The sequence below is a fragment of the Sus scrofa genome, chromosome 2 (genome assembly GCF_000003025.6).
Source record: "Sus scrofa isolate TJ Tabasco breed Duroc chromosome 2, Sscrofa11.1, whole genome shotgun sequence".
NCBI classification, from domain to species: Eukaryota; Metazoa; Chordata; class Mammalia; order Artiodactyla; family Suidae; genus Sus; species Sus scrofa.
The window spans coordinates 74,439,618-74,457,453 of record NC_010444.4 but is presented as its reverse complement, the minus strand read 5'-3'; the positions used below and the strand labels follow the sequence as shown (position 1 = coordinate 74,457,453).

Here is a 17,836-nt window from a genome sequence, read left to right as displayed (position 1 = left end):
TAAAGCTCACCAAGGATACACAGTCCAGGTAAACACATATAAAGCAAGAAGCAAATCAACATGACCCCCTACAGAGCTGGGAAAGAATATTAAGTAGTTACACTGCTAGCTTTAGAAGAAAAAAAATTGATCTTCACTCTCAAGCAGGCGTTCTCATCTTTGAGGATCTCTAGAGGATAATGTGTAGTGCAGATGCTCATTACATCTGGGAGGGATGTTGGAAAGGAGGGAGGGAAGAAGGAAGGAGGTGCAAAGAAACAAAATTTTATTTTTTTCTTGTCCTTCCTTTAGATACAAACTTTATTTCATCACGTGAAATTTTATTTCATTATGTGTAATAATCATTCACATTCCCCAGCTCTTACTACATGTCATGCTCTGTTCTTTAACAACTCTGCAGCAGGAATTAGTCATCCCACAGGGAAACAGAGAGGTGGAGACATTTGGCCAAAGTCACAGAGCTGGTTAAGTGGTGGAGCAGGACCTGGAGCCAAGTCCAGTCTGAGTCCAGACCACCCTACCTGGGAACCCGCGCCCCTACCCGCAGTGGTCTGTCACCTCTTCCACACCCATCTGAGGTTGAGCCTGGACAAAGGTGCCCTGCACCCTGGGGGAGACCCCACCTCCGGCTTTCAGCCCTGCCAGAGATTAGGGAGTCCCAGCGTTGGGAGGCAGCTCTGCACCTCGGGGCAAAGGTCCTGGGACAGTGGCCAGGGTCAAAAGAGCAGCAACCCTCCGGTGTACTCCTAGCCAGACTCCAGCCACATGCACCGTGTTGGTGGTAGTGTTGGCGCGGGCGGGGGCGGGGTGTTGGTTTGGGGTTGGCCCCACAGGCCCGCGAGGCAGGTTTTACCCGCGCGCTGTTTGGCTGGCTGCGGACTAGACCCTACCATTGATTGGATGTATCAGGGCTACAGGTTCCTGCTGATTGGCCGAGGAAGATGGCTGTCCTTTAGTTTAACACTGTCTATAGGCTGAAGATGAAATCCCCCTCCCCTTATAATTGGTTGGCGGGCTTGGCTGTGATCCAGTCATAAAATCAGTCGAGGGCTGCTGGGGAGGGTGGGAGTTAACCTCTTAGAGACCGCCGCCCGGCTTGGACGCTTTACATCTGCGGTGCCCGGCTGCTTCCCCACATTTTGGCCTACAGCCCCGGGGCACTGTGGCTTATTCTCCCAGGGCTTACTTTCTCCCGTGGTTCCAACAGCCGAGGCCTGTAGGTCCCTCGAGAGGGGTGGTTGCGGACCTCAATTTCCCTTTTCTCCCCTCTCCAGGGCAGAATCCAGTAGGCAATGGTCACAGGTGGAGTCATTAGTTCTCCGAAAGCGGAAGTCCCCGGCCTCAGTTTCCCCAATTGCACTATGAGCTCTGCGTTACACCCCATTCCCACGGAAGGTGGCCTCAGGCCTCAGTCTCCAGAATAGTCCCAGAGGGCTGAGCCCCCACCTCCTTTTCCCTCCTGCGCAGGCCGGAGGCCTGTTTCTTGGTTCGCTCCAGCAGGCCGAGCCCCCGCCCGCCCACTGGAAGCGGCCAATGGCTGGGGCGCTCCCCCCTCGGGGCGGAGTTGCGTCACGTGCGGGGAAGAAAGAGCCGGAGGCACACAGGGCGTGGGGCGGAGCGGCCATGGCAGGTACGGCGAACCTTGAGGGGGTCCAGCGAGGCGCCAGGCTGGGGGGCTGGACCGTGGACCGGCTCGGGGCGCGCGGCCCCTCTGCAGCCTGTTGCTGCCTGCAGCTCCGGAGTCGCTGTCCCCGGCGGGCGGCGCGGGCGAGGAGGCGCCGGATGACGACGAGGACGAGGCGGAGGCCGAGGACCCCGAACGTCCAGGGGCAGTCGGCGGCGCGCGCAGTGGCGGCGGCGGCGGGGCCGGGGCGGGGAGCTGCGGCGGGCCCGGGAGCGCGTTCACTAGGCGCGCGGTCACGCTGCGCGTGCTCCTCAAAGACGGACTGCTGGAGCCCGGCTCCGGGGTGCTGTCCATCTACTACCTGGTGAGCGCTCCCCAGCCCCAGCCCATCCTAGCTGGGGCCAAAAGGGGAAACCGGACTCCAGAGTGCTCCTTTGCTACAGGCCAAGCCGCAGCGTGGGGAGGGGAAACTGAGGCACGGAGCATCCTGACCTTCTTGGGCAGGAGGACATTGTTTACCAAACACCCAGTTCCACAAAGGAGAAACGCAGGCTCAGAGAGGGCACTAGTGCTTTCCTGGCTGTGTGATCTCGCTCAGCCTCCTCAAGTCCTAGTTTCCCCATCTGTAAAACGGGATTTTTTCCCTCCCACGTGGTCGTATGAGGATTCAGTGAATAAAGTGCTCAGCAGTATGCCTGCTACACAGTAAGTGCTTTATAAGTGTTTGCTGTTATTACTGTTGTTATTAATATAGTTTTGCTCTTTGTGAGTGGGAGCAATTTGTGAATTGAGCACCTGTTGTGTGCCAGGCTGTGTTGGGCATTAGGGACACAGCAGAGAGCAATACAGACCCTGTTCTGTCCTTTGTGGCTCACAGTCCAGTGAAGGGAGTGGAGGACAGACACATAACTGGAAGTTTCAATCCAGGCTGAACAGGACTAGACCATGGATATCTAGGTATTGGGAGGCACCTAAGCTAAAAGGCTTTGTGGAAGAAAGTGGGAAGTAGGTGCCAAACTCTGGGAGAGTTAGGGAGGATTTTCTGGAGGAGGGGTCTTGATGGGTATCAGCTCCTGGGCCCAGCCAGCCCACTCTCACTGCAGGGGAAGAAGTTCGTGGGAGACCTGCAGCCCGATGGGAGGATTGTGTGGCAGGAAACAGGGCAGGTGTTCAACTCACCCAGTGCCTGGGCCACCCATTGCAAGAAGCTGGTGAACCCAGCCAAGAAGTCCGGCTGTGGCTGGGCCTCCGTCAAGTACAAGGGCCAGAAACTGGACAAGTACAAGGCTGCCTGGCTCCGGCGAAACCAGTTCCATGTGCCTGCAGTTGCTGCCGATGAGGTGCGTCTTTTAGCCTCCCTGACTCACTGCTGCATAAAGAGTGCCCCGAGACAGAGTACTGGAGCTGGGGCCTTGAGGGATGAATAAGAGTTTGTCAAAGCAAGATGAAGGGAAGAGCTTTCCAGAGGGGGGAATGGCATATGCAAAGCCATGTAGGCATGAAGCAACACATACTGCTTAAGGAACCATTATTGCCTGAGATAGCTGAAGAAGCAGATGCCTTGGTATCTGAGAGAGCTGGAGACGTTAGCAGGGACCAGATCTAGGACGGTCTTGAATGCCATGATAATAACAGATGTTCCTTGAATGATCACGAGCTTGGGAAACTTGGCCAAGAACCCTCTCTGGGTTCTCAGTCTTCTTTATGTGTAAAATGGAGATGATAACGGTACCCATGTGTATCAGGTACAAACACACAGATCTGGCTGGAAACTCAAGCAGGAGTTGATGCTGCAATATTGAGGCAGATTCCTTGTTGTTCAGGAAACCTCAGTTTTTACTCTTAAGGCCTTTCCACAGATTGGGCGAGACCCACCAACATTTTCAAGCATAATCTTCTTCATTGAAAGTCAACCTATTGTAGATGTGAAACACATCTATCCAACACCTTCACAGTAACCCCTAGACTATTGTTTGATTACATAACAGTACTAGAGCCTAGCCAGGTTGACTTAACAAAACTAATTTTCACACTATGCCATAGGGCTGTTCTTTGAGCGAGTATTTAGTAAATGCCAGTGATGTGTCATGGTTTGGAGATAAAGCAGAGAACAAAATGAGAAGAATCCCTGCCTTCATGGAGAGAGAAACAAAAAATAAGTCCATCTTACAGTATATTGGAAGAAGTGAGCAGGGGCAGGGGATGGGAAGGGTGGGAGGAATTGGATGGTCGGGGAAGGTCTCACTGAGAAGGAGATGTTTGATTAGAGAACTAAAGGAGGGGAGGGAGGGAGCTTTAAAGATTTCTGGAAAACAGCACATGCAAAAGGCCCTGAGGTTGGACTGTGCCTCGTGTAGGGAAGGAACAGTGAGACTCCAGTATGGCTGGAGCAGCGTGAGTGAGGGGGAGAGAGAGAAGGCGGACAGGAAGGCGACCGAGGCAAGTCACGCAGAGCCTTGTGGGTCCCAGGGAGAACTTGGGCTTTTACTCCAGGGGAGGTGGGCGGGAGGGTGCTAGACCTGACTCAGGCGCTCAAGCCCCCCTCCAGTGGCTGCTGTAGAGAGGACAGACTGGGCGGGTGTGAGAGCAGGAGTCAGGGCATCAGGGTTCAGGTGACTGTGCAGGTCCAGGTAGATGATGACTGGTGGACCAGGCAGGCGATGGAGGAGGGAGGAAGTGGGCAAATTCTGGTTAATTCTAGAAGTGGATCTGTCAGGATTTGCTGATGGAATCTGGTGTTGGTGTTAGGAAATAATTTTGTTCTGAGCAAGTGGGTGAATGGGGTTGCCCTCATCGAGATGTGGGCCTTGGGCAGAAGCAGGTTTGGGGAGATGATCAGATGCAGGGTGGCCATATTGAGTGTGAAGCCCGTGAACTCCCAGTGGAGATGTCGAGGAGCAGCTGGACCTCTACTCTGAAGCCCAGGGGACGTGCAGGCTGGAGTCAGGACTGTGCGCAGTTGACCAAGGGGCAGATGGGGTTTGAGCCCTGAGAGACAAGGCAGTCCGGGAGGGGTGTGGACGGGGGAGGAAAGAGGCCTGAGGACCCAGCCCTGGGCTGGCCAGGGAGAGGGGGGAGACTAAGCAGGTCCAAGACAGGTGGGAGGGAAGCCAGATGAGTATGAGGGTGGGAGTCCTTAAGGAGTTCCCAGGAGGAAGGGGACTGGACAAGTCAGTTGCTGCCGAAGCAGGGGAGTGGGGGTAGACATGTGGCCGTCAGGTCTGGACATGGGGAGGTAATTTTGGCAAGGGCACTTTAGGAGGAAGCAGGAGAGGTTATTGAGACAGATAAAATAATACATGCAAAGTGCTTGCTTGTTGAATGAATGGAGTAACAGGGCATATGCTAAATGCTCTTCAAGTGTTATCTCATTTCACACTTCTTCCACCCCTATGGGGTTGGAGATCATTGTGCCGTTTTACAGATGAGAATAAAGAATAGAGTGTTTGTAATAGGCAGATGTGGGATTCAAACCTGAGAGACTAGTCCAGAGCCTAGACTACCTCTCACTCCCTCTAGTGGGCACATGGAGCAATGACAGGAACCGAAGGCTTGGGCCCGCCAGAGGTCTCAGTGGAACTTGGGAGGGTAGGGAGCTTCCAGCTGAAAGTCCTGCTGTTGCCCGCCCCAACCCTAACCCCGCCAGAGCCCAGCCAGCGAAGGGGAGGAGGAGGAGCTGCTGATGGAGGACGAGGAGGAGGAGGTTCTAACAGGAGTTTCAGCGGAGGATAAGAGTCGGAGACCACAGGCAAAGGGCCCCTCAGAGCCCGTCCACCCAGGTGAGATGGGTAGGGAAGGGGAGAAAGCAGGGCGGAGTGGACAGCACTCAGGTCGGGGAGGAGGCTGGGGGCAAGCCTGGCCTTTCTTTTCCTTAGAACCCCCAAGATAGCCGGCTGACTTCCCAACCCTGCTGCCTAATTTCAGTGTCACTGCCTGAGTTTATGGAAGTCCCCTGGCTAGGGGTCAAATTGCAGCTGCAGCTGCAGCTGCAGGCCTCCACCACAGCCATGGGATCTGAGCGGCATCTTCTTTTTACACTGCAGCTTGCGACACCTTAATCTGCTGATCAAGGCCGGAGATCAAACCCACTTCCTCATGGATATTAGTTGGGTTCTTAACCCACTCCGCCACAATGGGAACTCCCTCACTGCTTGAGTTCTTAAACTTTGATACTATATTTCCTGGTCCCACTGCCCAGTTTCTTTATCTGTTGCCCGATTTCTTCACCATGATGCCTGATTTCCTTGCACTCCTATAGGATTTCTTTGCCCTCTTGCCTGATTCCTACCTCTGCTGCCTGATTTTTTTGGCCCCCTGCCTGGTTCTCACCTGATTTCCTGAGCTCTTCTCTAATTTTTTTTTAGGGCCACACCCACGGCATATGGAGGTTCCCAGGCTAAGGGTCAAATTGGAGCTGTAGCCACCGGCCTATGCCACAGTCACAGCAATGCGGGATCCCAGCTACATCTGTGACCTACACCCCAGCTTACGGCAATGCCAGATCCCTGACCCACTGAGTGAGGCCAGGGATTGAACCTGCGTCCTCATGGTTACTAGTCAGATTCATTTCTCCTGCGCCATGACAGGAACTCCATCTCTAATTTAAAAAATTTTTCCTGTCTGATTTGTTAATTTGCCACCAGATTTCCCAGTGCAGCCCCATGATTTTTTTGGTTTTTTTGGCCATACCGACGGCATATGGAAATTCCCAGGCCAGGGATTGAATCTGAGCCGCAGGTGCAACCTCTGCCACAGCTGTGGTAATGCCAGAACCTTAACCCACTTTGCCACATTGGGAACTCCAGCCCCCTGATTTTTAAGGCTGCTCCTGGAGTTTTTTCTTTCTTGGACTTCCTGGATTTTGTTTTCCAGTTCCTGGCTGGGAAGGGACTGACCTAGCCTTTTTTTCCTTATCCCCCACCCTGCAGAGGCCATACCCCCAGGGAAACGAGTAGAAAACAAGACCCGGGTGCCAGTGCGCTATTGCATGCTGGGTAATCGCGACTCTGCCAGGTCAGACACACCCTGTGCCCTCCAGGATCCCCAGCCCCATCTCCCTTTACATGAGCTCTTGCTGGTGTTGGGGGAACAAGAGCAGGGATCGGGTGGAGACAAGGCCTCAGATCTGCAGAGCTGGCCTTGGGGGGCTGGGGAGCCAGCTTGGGAGTGAGGGAAGAACCAGCATGTTCCTGAGGCTGTGGGATGCCCTGGCCCCCACAGGAACCCCCACACCCTGGTGGAAGTAACGTCCTTTGCAGCCATCAACAAATTCCAACCTTTCAACGTGGCCATCTCCAGCAACGTGCTGTTCCTGCTGGTGTGTACCTGGCTCCCACCTTGTCCTTTAGGGGCCAGGGTTGTCCTTTAGGGGCCAGGGGCTCCCAGGCCTGGGCAGGGGTTTGGCCACCTATTGCTTCCCTGCTCTGCTGCTCCTTGCCTACTCCCGGTACTGCCCCATTCCTGGAATTTTTAGCTCCTTGAGGGCAGGGACCTTTTGTGCTCTGTTCACAACTGGTAAACAGTTGGCACTCAGTCCATGTCTGAAGGAAGAAGGAGCGGGGTGGGCTGACCCTTGCATAACACAAGGGCTCTGGCCTCCAGGGCGGTATTGGGCCTGGTGCAGTCTGAGCCGGTCTTCCCCTGTCCCTCCCCTCCCTAGGATTTCCACAGCCACCTGACCCGCAGCCAGGTTGTGGGGTACCTGGGGGGCCGCTGGGACATCAACAGTCAGAGTGGGTATTTGGGGTCTGTGGGCAAGGGGGGGTGGTGTTTGGGGCTGGGGTCTATGTCCTTGCCTTCTCCTGCCTCCGAGCAGTGCTCACTGTGCTCAGAGCCTTCCCCTGCCGGAGCCGGCTAGGAGACGCAGAGACTGCGGCCACAGTGGAAGAGGAGGTGAGGGTGTGCATGGCAGCGGTGGGGCATGGTGGGGAGGGCTGGCACGGGGCACAGCTGTCCTGGCTACCCTAGCACAGTGTCTTCACTCAGCAAGGGTACAAATGAATGTGTGTGCGAGCGCCTGTCCCCACACCTGTGATTCCCACTGTCATTCTTCCTCTGTGCAGATGCTGCCAGCCCACAGCCTGCCTGGCACCTGGTAAAGGCCGGATAAAGATTGGTTGCCAGTCTTAATATTTTCATACTGGTGCTTAGTGCGCTCCCCGCACTGTGCTAGGTGCTCTCCACCCTCCTGGAGGAGCAGCACCCACCTCTTTCTCTATCCCCGCTCTTGCCTTTCTACTTGCTCATGGCATCCAGGAATACCTGTTCTTGCTCAAATGCATGCATATCACTTATGTCTTTATTTAACTATTTGTTGTCTGCTGTGTGCCAGGAATTGTTCTTTGAGCTGGGGATATAGCAGTGAGCAAAATAACTTTGCCTTTCTGATAGGTGCAATTTTTTTTTTTTTTTGTCTTCTTTTGCGGGGGTGGGGGCTGCACCCACAGCATATGGAAGTTCTGGGGCTAGGGGTCGAACTGGAGCTACTGGCCTATGCCACTGCAACTCCAGATCTGAGCCCACTGAGGGAGGCTGTATCCTCATGGATACTAGTTAGGGTCTTAATGTGCTAATGAGCCTCAATGGGAACTCCAGGGGCACCTTTTTAATATGTATGTTGACTGCGCCCCCACTGGACCCACTGAGGGTGGAGCAGGGTCTGTCCTCAGGTGGAACACAGCAGGCACTCTTGTGGGCTGCTTGTGGGCTGGATGGGTGCCAGATGCGCGGCGTGCCGGGAGTGATGTGAGCGCACTGGGGCTGGCAGAGCCCCCGTCCTGCACTGGCCCCAGCCGTGTCTCTACCCCCAGATCTACCAGAGTCTGCTCCTGCGGGGCCTGTCTCTGGTGGGCTGGTATCACAGCCACCCGCACAGCCCGGCACTGCCGTCACTGCAGGACATCGACGCACAGATGGACTACCAGCTGCGGCTTCAGGGCTCCAGCAACGGCTTCCAACCCTGCCTTGCCCTGCTCTGCTGTGAGTCCCAGGAAAGGGGCGGTCGTGGGGTCGTGCCGGGCCACCTAGACTCCTCAGGCCTAGCCCCTGCTCTTTCTCTTGTCCTTAGCCCCTTACTACTCTGGCAACCCGGGACCAGAATCCAAGATCTCGCCCTTCTGGGTGATGCCGCCCCCTGAGGTAGGCGGGGCTGAGGGGGGCAGGTCCGAAGGTGTGGGCGGGGCCAGGCCTTGTGGGCGTGGGTGGGCGGCGTGGGCAGTGTGGCACCCGCCCAGGAGGGCTCCTGGGCAAGTACACGGTAAGACGGTTGAGTGCTCATTTGGGGAGCTGGGGCCTGTTTCTCACATCTGTGAAATGGGAACACAGGATCTCTCCAGGGCCTGGATGTGAAGGATGTTGTATAGGTGGGGGGGAATCCACCCTTACCGTGATTTTTCTACCAACATGGCCACCTTCCTGAGCCTTATTTGTTTTTATTCCCCAAGTTCCTCTTGGGGTCAGAAACCAGCTCCTGGGGAGTTCCCGTTGTGGCGCAGGGGAAACGAATCCAACTGGTACCCATGAGGATGCGGATTCGATCCCTGGCCTTGCTCAGTAGGTTAAGGATCTGGCATCGCCGTGAGCTGTGGTGTGGGTCCCAGATGCGGCTCAGATCCTGTGTTGCTGTGGCTGTGGCGTAGGCCAGTGGCTACAGCTCCGATTTGACCCCTAGCCTGGGGACCTCCATGTGCCGTGGGTGCAGTCCTAAAAAAGTAAAACAAAAACAAAACAAAAAACAAAACAGCTTTGGAAAGGAATTCTGGAGCTATGGACACTTCTCTGTGTTTGTGGTGAGGGGATGCCACCCTGCCTCCCTAGCCGCACCTCCCTGGTCACATTGCTGGGGTCCTCTAAGGTCACACATGGCTCTGCACCTGATCCCAACGCAGAGGCAGGCCTAGAGTATCGACTCTCAGATTTTTGGTACAGGGCATTTCCCAGTGATCACTATTGTCTTGGGATGGTGTCTGAGGGGAGGGCTAGTGGTGACCTGCTCTCATCTCTGCCAGCAAAGGCCCAGTGACTATGGCATCCCCATGGACGTGGAAATGGCCTATGTCCAGGACAGCTTCCTGACTAATGACATCCTTCATGAGATGGTGAGCTCAGTCCTGGGTGGGGGCCTCAGGGAGAGCAGGGGGCGGGGGGAAGGGACTGAGGGGCCCCAGCTGGACAGACTACACTTTAGGACTCGGGAAACAATGACTAGATGCCCATATCAGGGGAGGATTAGGCTTCTCTTCCACTGCTGAAAATGACAGCCTTTAGGATCGTGGCTCAGATCCTTTTCTTGGCTCCTCCTACCTCTTCCCCCTCACCCACCTGGCTTCCTTGCTGTTCTAGAACATGCTAGGGACGCTCCTGCCTTGGGCCTCTGCACCTGCCACTGATTTCTCCAAGTGGAGACATTGTGAGAACCTTGGGTGTTACCCTGAAGAATGTTCTGTAATGCCTGGCCTTCAACAGGCAATTTAAACAAATGGAGCTACTTGCTGTGAACCTGTGATTTCACAGGTGTTTCTGCTCAGGATGAGGTTAAAGCAGGGAGCCATGTTAGGGCTGATGGGTTTTGAGTCACATTCAGTGTGTCTCCCTCTGCTTCTGGGGGAGTTGTCTCCCCCTCCAGGGCCCTCCTGCCAGGCTCCCTTGTTTCTCCTGGGTGGCACTGCTCAGCGGGTTACCTCTTGTGGATATGGGTAACGCCTGTGTGCTGCACTGTGTTACACTAGAAGCTCCTCAAGCATCTGTCCCACCCCCCACTGTATCCTGAGTGCCTGGCTCATCAGCCCCCTGTCCCGCAGATGCTGCTGGTAGAGTTCTACAAGGGCGCCCCTGACCTCGTCAGGTTCCAGGAGCCCTGGAACCAGGAGCACACCTACCTCGACAAGCTCAAGGTGAGACACACCCCAAGTCCTGTGCAAGCCCTTCCTTTTACGAGGATGACCTCGGAAAGGCCGCAAGAATATATCCATGGGCAGCCGGAGAGTGAGTTCTTAAGTGGGCCTGTACAAAAACAGTACGGGCACGAATGACTGCTGCCAAAGAAAAAGTGTTTTGTCACAGGGGGTGGTGACAGTGGTGATCACCATTCAAATGCATGAAAATGTAAAAGCCCTGTAGACCTCACGACCCCTGGGACATTCCAGTTGGAGATGCTGCTTTGAGCGCTGTTTATCCCTCGGCCGCCCAGTGAGGTGCAGAGGGGTTCACGCCAGCAAAGCTCAACCAGAGGGGCCTGGGAGCGGCCCAGTGACCCTAGAATTGGCAGGATGTGAGCAAGGGCTTGGTAGCCTTTTCAGTGCTTCCTTATATCATGCCTGAGAGTCATGCTCAGAAGACACTCCCCACTCTTGATTTGCAAAGAAATGCAGTTTCAGTTTGCTTTTGTTTGGACTTGACAGTGACCAGGGCTTAAAGCTGCTACTGGTCACCTCCAACCCTGGTGCTGGGGGTGGGGGGCAGGCACCTGGCATCTGAGGGGGGTAATGTGTGTAAGACAGTATGGCGGGGGACCCTGCCCCTAAATGATGACATACTTGGGCCTTCAAGTCGAAATGTACTTCTCTTTAAAAAGAAGGCATGTCCTGGAGTTCCTGTCCTGGCTCAGCAGAAACTAATCTGACTCGTGTCCATGAGGATGTGGGTTCGATCCCTGGCCTCGCTCAGTGGGTTGAGGATCCAGTGTTGCTGTGAGCTGTGATGTAGGCCACAGACGTGGCTTGGATCTGGTGTGGCTGTGGCGTAGGCCAGTGACTACAGCTCTGATTAGACACTAGCCTGGAAACCTCCATATGCCGTGGGTGTGGACTTAAAAACACCAAAAAATAAAAAGAAGGCATGTCTTTAAGCAGGTGCCTAGGTTAGGACAGCCCCTCTGCCGGGCTGCAGCCCTGAGGCCAGGCCTGCTTGTTTCAGATGTCCCTGGCCAGCAGGACGTCCAAGGACCAGGGCCTGTGCCACGTGCTGGAGCAGGTTTACAGCATCCTCAAGCAGGGGAGCTGAGGGCACCAGCTTCCAAGGACCTGGGTGACCTTTGGTCATTCTTGGTCCCCGGCAGCTCTGGGTGAGGGGAATGGGTTCAGGGCCTTTGTCTGCGGCTGTGCTGCTCTGTTCCTGTGTGACTGAGTTGTGTGACCACAAGAGCTCAGATAATAAAGGAGAGAAACAGCCCAAGCTTGTGTCTCCCAGGTGCAGGCGGGGACGCCATTTGTGCAGCCGTGGCTGTGGGGAGGGGCCTTTCAGGCACATACTGCCAGTGCCAGTGACTGGGCAAGCGAAGGACATCCCTCTTGGGCTCACTGTGGGCTGGTGCCCATGTGGGCCCTGCTCTGGCTGGAGACCCCTCAGGAGGGCCCACCCTGCCCTGCAACCAGACAAAAGGCTGTAGAAAGAGACGTTTAATACTTCTTTTTTTAAAAAAATCAGGATTACATTTCAGTCTGCCCTAGGCCGTGATGTCTGTGCCTCCTCCATGTACTGGCAACCAGGGGGCCTCGGGGGTGAGCAGGGAGAGCCTGGTGTCCTTGAGGGCTTTACCAGGTCACCAGAGGAGGGGAATGTGAATCAGGCCCCGGGGTCCCCTGTTTAGCCAGCTTTTGGACTAGGCAAGAGAGGAAGTGGGTGCAGGGCTGGGGCCCTGCTGGTCCGGGCAACTGCCTACCTTGGTCTGGAGGAGATAGCCTGGACCACTGTCCAAAGGGGTATGGTGATTGGCTCAGGACCAAGAGATGCCCGTGACTCCCCCATAGGGCCCCAGGGGTCCTGGGGACATTCACTTATCAAAGCCTTTGTGCTTGACCTTCCAGAGTGGAGGCTGGGCTCCCGTGGTCCCGTGTGTGTGTGTGTGTGTGTGTGTGAGTGTGAGTGTGAGCACGTGCTGGTGGTGGTAGGTTGTGCTTGGCCCAGTGTGGGGTGTGGGACTCAGCAGCCTGCAGGAGGGAGACATGGCCACCTGAGTGCTGCCGAGAAGGCCCCTGAGGACCCCAGGCTCGTCTCTCCCCAAGCGCCTGGCCTGGAGGGAAAGGGTGAGGCCTTCCCAGGTAGGTGGCATCTGTAGGTGTTCAGGGGCCCTGGGAGGAGTTTCCTGGGGCAATTTAAAAGCAGGGTGGTGAGTCTCAGCCAGGGGTCCCGCCCAGACCAGCCATCATACAGATGTTCAGTTCCATCCTGTTGAGGGCAGGTCTCCAGATGGAGGAACACAGGGTGGCGAGAGGACAGTGTGGGTGCGAGTATGTGAAGGGGGCCCACCTGGCGTTACCAGTCCCTGGAGGGGGCAGGAGGAGTTAGTGTTTCTAAGAGCACCTTAGTGTGAGCCCCCTTGGGCGGGGCTGGGGGGCAGTCAGCGAGCAGCAGGAAGAGGAACACTGCCCAGCCCCCAAGATGGCCACGTGGAGTGGGGAAGGGAGCCCCCACCGGGGGTTATCGCTAGTGTAAACAGGGGCCCCATGCCCCTGGTCCAGGTGGGGAGGAGGCCACCCTGCAGGCTGCGAGCTCTGCCCTCGCCACGGGCCTGTGGAATGCAGAGATCTGGACGGAGGGGCAGGTGGGCCAGTGTGTCACCGAGACGCTGTCACTGGGGCAGTGGCACCAGCACCTCCACGTAGCTGAGCGGGAAGAAGCCAGACTGGCCATGGAGCATGCCCTCGTACCAGTTCTCGTCGATCTGGTTGGTCAGGGTGATGATGTCGCCCTCGTGGAAGCCCAGCTCCCCGTCATTCTCAGGCTCAAAGTCGTACAGGGCCTTGCAGCTTGGCTGGTCCAGGGGTGCTGGGGGCGGGGGAAGGTCTGGCTTGTCACCTGCCCCTGCAGGTGTGCAGCGTGACACCGCCTCCCTTCCTGCCCAGGCCACTGCTCCCTCCTCTCTGGCTCCCAGAACTGTCAGAGGAGCAGAGGAAGGAAAAGGGCTCTGTGAGTGGTCATCAGAACGCTCCCAGGAGGAGCTGGGGTCACCTGGTAGCATCAGGATGACAGTGACCACAAGGGCACAGGGTGCCACTCAGAGCAGAGGGAGGCCCAGCTCCACTTCTACAAGAGACAGGGAGGAGGAGAAAGATCCTTCTGGAACATACTAGCAGGCCACATCATAAACACAGGGCAGGGCCAGCACCTGCGGGAAGATACTCACGCATGCTCCTGCTGCTGGGGGTCCGGGTGGGCTTGTCGGAAGACCGGAAGGATGACGAAGCTGCTTGCAGACAAAGCACAGAGGCGGGATGAGAATGCAGGGCTGGGGCCTGGGGCCCATCCCAGGGCCCTCTCGAGAGAACCAGCCCATGGTTGGATGGATGGTGGGCTCGGGCTGCCCTGGATGGGCCTGGGACAGAGCGCACCCTCCTGCTGGTTACCTGTGATCTTGGGGGCCGTGGCACAGGGGAAGCCCCCATTGGACTGCTCAGGCTCTCCCAGGTCCAAGGGCTCCCGGGGCTTGGGCTTATACTCCCGCTTGGGGCGTGAAGAGGCTTCTCGCATCCTGCATGGAAGGGAGCAAGTGAGCAGCTGCAGCTGTAGGGCTGCGTCCTAACAGCGCTCCCAGCTGTTTATGCCCATGGGAGGTTGTGAGGGCAAGCACTGTGCACGGCGGAATGCTGGGACCAGCTGGGTCCTACTGAACCCAGAAGCCTCCTCAGCAGTGGTGCCTGGGAAGCTGATGCCCACAGACACCCCCCTACCGCCAGGGACTACTACCCACAAGGGCTTCCACCTCAGGTCCTCGACACTGCCTGACTGCAAGATCCCCCTCAGAGAGGAGCCCAAGTGCCCCTCTAGGAGACAGGGAAGGAAAGGAAGGGGCCAGGGTCAGGGGACACCAGCCTGGACAAACCCTCCCCTCAGCGGACCTCCCCAAGCCTCTCCTCTGGGACCAGGATAAGTGAGAGGAGGTCCTGCTTCCCCCTGAGCCCCCCCCCCCCCACCTACTCATGCAGCTTGGGGATCCTTTCTGAAAAGGAGGCAACCCCGCTGCTCTGGAAGGAATGTGCTCACAGCAGGCTTAGCTGTCCAGAAGCGGGCACATCTTCCAGAAGGGCTGGCGTGGGCACTGGGCCTCCTGGGCAGCAGAGCGGGTGGGGGCTCCCACAGGGAAGGCCAGGAGCAGGGAACTGGCTCACCTTCGCTTGAGCTTGTCCGCCAGCTCGTCCAGGATCTGCACGGCCTGCCGGTGGTAGTCCAGCTGGGCGTCCACCAGGGCGGAAAGCTGGCTCACCTGCTCGATCTGCAAGGGACCAGCCAGGACTGAAGAGCTGCCCTCTTTCTGACCCCCATCTCTAGGCTGCCTCCTGCAGGGAGCCTTCCCAGACTGTTCCAGACACAGAAGCCTGGCCCCGTCCTGTCCACCTAACCCTTGAAATACAGCCAAAGGAGGGTAAAGGGCCTGAGGAGACCCCAAAGCCTCAGTAGGCTGGTCCCTACCTTCCTGTTCCCTCTTCCTTCATGCCCTAAATAGGCGCTGAGCCTGCCCACCAGCTGGGGGAAGCTAGCGCCACCACTGGGCTCCTTGTTCTAGGGGCTTTCAGCCCAGTACGTACATCGGTCTCCAGGAGGTTGTGCATGCTGGTCTCAGCCACCTCCTTGGACTCCTCAAACTTCTCCATGGCCTGACGCAGCTCCTCGTCGGGGATCTTGCCCTGCCGCTTCTTCTTGTAATCAAAGTCCAGGCGGCGGCCTTCCAGCTTCTTCAGGTGGTGCTAGGGGTCAGGGACGCAGGTCACACTGCTGGTCTGGGACCTCGGGGAGGGAGGGCTGCCTGATTCCCCTCAGCCCTTCCCACTGGAAACCTGGCCCAGGCTGGGCTGTCTGGGGGTGGAAGTGAAGGCGGGCCTGGCACACCTGGATCTCCTTCAGGTCCTTGTCACACAGGTTCTGGAGGGGATCGATGAAGTTCTGCTTGACCTCTATGTCCAGGGAGTCCTTCACCTCAGCCAGGCGCTTCATGGACTCCCCGGCGTCCAGCAGGGCATCACCTGGGGGAGGAAGCTGTCACAGGAGGCCTTGGCCCCTAGGGTTGAGATACCCCATGCCAAGGACCTGGACGCCAGAATTGAGAACAAGGGACCCTGAAATCTGACACAGAGCCACAGGGGCTGGTGATGATGGGTGTTCACAAGCTACCTTCCCACCTCTTCAAAGGCACCCAGGTCTGCCCTGACCCAGCTGTGGTGGGAGGGTGGCCTCCCCACAGCCATGATACTGTAGGCAGCACCTGTTGTGGACCAGAGGGGCTTTCTCAGGAGCTTCACCGCCCTCGTCCAGAGGACTAGCCAGCCCTGGAGAAGACCTTGGAGCTATGGGGGAAGGGCCAGCCTGCCCGCTGCGCAGAGATGCTGTTGCCCCATGTTCTCAGGCCCTCCCCACTCCAGCCTTCCCTCGGCCTCACCGAAGTTGGACTCGCCACCCAGCTCCTTCCCGTGGCGGATCATGCACTCGCCCAGCAGGCCTTCTGACTGCGGGTAGCCGGGGTTCTTCACCTGCCCACGGATCTTGGACACCGTGTTGAGCATCGTCAGCTTGGCCCGAGAGGCTGGAAGAGGACGGACCGGGTGGGTGTGCAGGTGGTCTCTTGAGCCACCAGGCCTGTGCTTGCCAGTACCACCAGCTACCCACCTCTGCCTGGGTATTTATTTCTAAAGCACTCCCTTGGGCTGAGGAACAGGAATATGAGAAGAACCCCTGAACAGACTTCCCCTCCTCTGCTCTCACGTGCACAAAGGAGCACTGGCAGTGGTCAGGAGAGGTGACTGGCTCCTTGAGGCCCCCAGAGAAGCAGGGCAGGTAGGTGTAGGTGCAGACAGGTACAGGTGGCCCCAGCACAGGTCTCTGCCCAGAGGGGGGTAGGGGTGTGTGTGCTGTGCCTGAGCCTCTGCTAGCTCCAGTCTGTCCCGGCACAGGCCTCAGGGGACACTGCTGCCTTTGCTGCTGTCCTGCATCTGTCACCTTTCACTGCAAACCAGAATTTGGATTTTCCTTGGGGAGAAGGCCCCACCTCATGCTCCAAAGGTAGGCATGTGGCTGGGGCCTGATACTTGATTCAAATTGGGTTAGGTGGGGGTAAAAAGATACTCTTTCTACTGGGACCATTAGCTGTAAGGACAGTTTAAGGCTAGGACTGTTGTGAGAAATGAGAGCTGACAGATGACACAGAAGGGAAAGGCAGGGCCCTGAGGACATCCTTTGGATGCCTGGATCCAGCCATGCCTGAACCTGCCTATCCCTGGGCATCTCAATTCTGTGGGCCCATACATTCCTTCTTCATGTTCTGGTGACTGGAAGATTCCCGACAGAGAGCTCAAAGAGTTGGGGTCAGACCCCTCACAGCAGGCTGGCCCCTACCTGGGTTGGGCTGCAGGTACTCGATGGTTCTGGCCAACACTTCTGTCACAGCCTTGCTGGTAACATCCACCTTCTGTAGAGAGAGGCCATGTGTGGGGTTTTGAAACTGCCGGGGCACCCGAGGCCAAACCAGGAGCCCCTGGACAGCTCTTGCCCTGCTTAGAGCCCACACAAGAACTGCCCGCTGCTTCTGGGGGCTCCCTGGCCTCCGTGTTGTTGGCCATGCTATGCCCTCACCACTGCCTGCCCAGGACTAGGGGAGCCCTGTGACCCGCCTAGACCCTCCTGGTGAGCCTGGCCTCCCGCCAGCTGTCAGGGGCAGGCCCTATGGGGGTTGGTAACACTGCCAGGCATGAGACGGGCACCACCTCTCCCATTACCTTCTCCATCTCCTTGAAGTCATCGTCAAGCTTGGTCCCTTCAGCCCCTCCGACCTTCTCGCTGACCAGCTGGGGGACAAAGGAGGAAAAGTGTGTGAGCCTCAGGGGAGGAGACTCCAGGATGCCTTCCTGCCCTGTCCACTGAAGGGAAGCAGGGCAGGGGCTCAGGACATCTACCATGGCTTCCCAGGGAGACTGAATGTGGCAGCCAATGGCAAAATGAGGGGCTGAACGATACCCACCCCCCCCAAATCTGCATGCTCCTGGAAACCCAGGGCAGGGGGCTCTTCCTGCTGGAAGCCGTCCCTGGCCGAGCTACCTTGTTATGCCGCAATGGCGGCTCCACAATGTTCCCCAGTCTCTGGGTTGTGCAGACCTGCCTGGGCCCAACCATGGCCCAGTGATGTCCTCTCACAGGGCTGAGGCACCCATGCTCACAGAAGCCCTTTCATTCAGGGAACCGTGACCCTGAAGTCCTGCCTCTCTGGGAAGGAATCTCGGACTGTGGGTC

The 17,836-nt window shown here is 57.0% G+C and overlaps 2 protein-coding genes across 5 annotated transcripts in view; one reads left to right on the top strand and one right to left on the bottom strand.

Annotated features, from left to right (window-relative positions):
* Positions 1,526-11,794, top strand: MPND (MPN domain containing). 3 transcript variants are annotated; one of them, XM_013994766.2, is made up of 13 exons: positions 1,526-1,630; positions 1,735-1,988; positions 2,728-2,964; positions 5,271-5,403; positions 6,553-6,637; positions 6,845-6,941; positions 7,284-7,356; positions 7,440-7,516; positions 8,521-8,602; positions 8,691-8,761; positions 9,631-9,720; positions 10,423-10,515; positions 11,537-11,794. In XM_013994766.2, exons 1-13 carry the CDS (start codon positions 1,534-1,536, stop codon positions 11,621-11,623), a joined length of 1,476 nt encoding a protein of 491 aa, XP_013850220.2. In that variant the 5' UTR covers positions 1,526-1,533; the 3' UTR covers positions 11,624-11,794. The 3 variants fall into 3 exon arrangements, with proteins under 3 accessions (XP_013850220.2, XP_013850219.2, XP_020939722.1); XM_013994765.2 differs by having other exon boundaries at positions 8,434-8,602; XM_021084063.1 differs by having other exon boundaries at positions 8,434-8,602; positions 10,423-11,794.
* The window catches only part of SH3GL1 (SH3 domain containing GRB2 like 1, endophilin A2), a 30,998-nt gene continuing 25,165 nt past the window's right edge, over positions 12,004-17,836 (bottom strand). Inside the window, exons 2-10 of one of the 2 annotated variants that reach the window (XM_003123066.4) lie at positions 17,326-17,394; positions 16,946-17,018; positions 15,993-16,136; positions 15,446-15,579; positions 15,145-15,303; positions 14,728-14,831; positions 13,966-14,090; positions 13,746-13,805; positions 12,004-13,387 (exon numbers count right to left, since the gene is read on the bottom strand). In XM_003123066.4, coding sequence (XP_003123114.1) covers positions 13,191-13,387; positions 13,746-13,805; positions 13,966-14,090; positions 14,728-14,831; positions 15,145-15,303; positions 15,446-15,579; positions 15,993-16,136; positions 16,946-17,018; positions 17,326-17,394 — 1,065 coding nt within the window. In that variant the 3' untranslated portion in view covers positions 12,004-13,190. Of the gene's footprint in view, positions 13,388-13,745; positions 13,809-13,965; positions 14,091-14,727; positions 14,832-15,144; positions 15,304-15,445; positions 15,580-15,992; positions 16,137-16,945; positions 17,019-17,325; positions 17,395-17,836 lie in introns of both variants that reach the window. The other variant, XM_005661329.2, reaches the window with a different exon arrangement.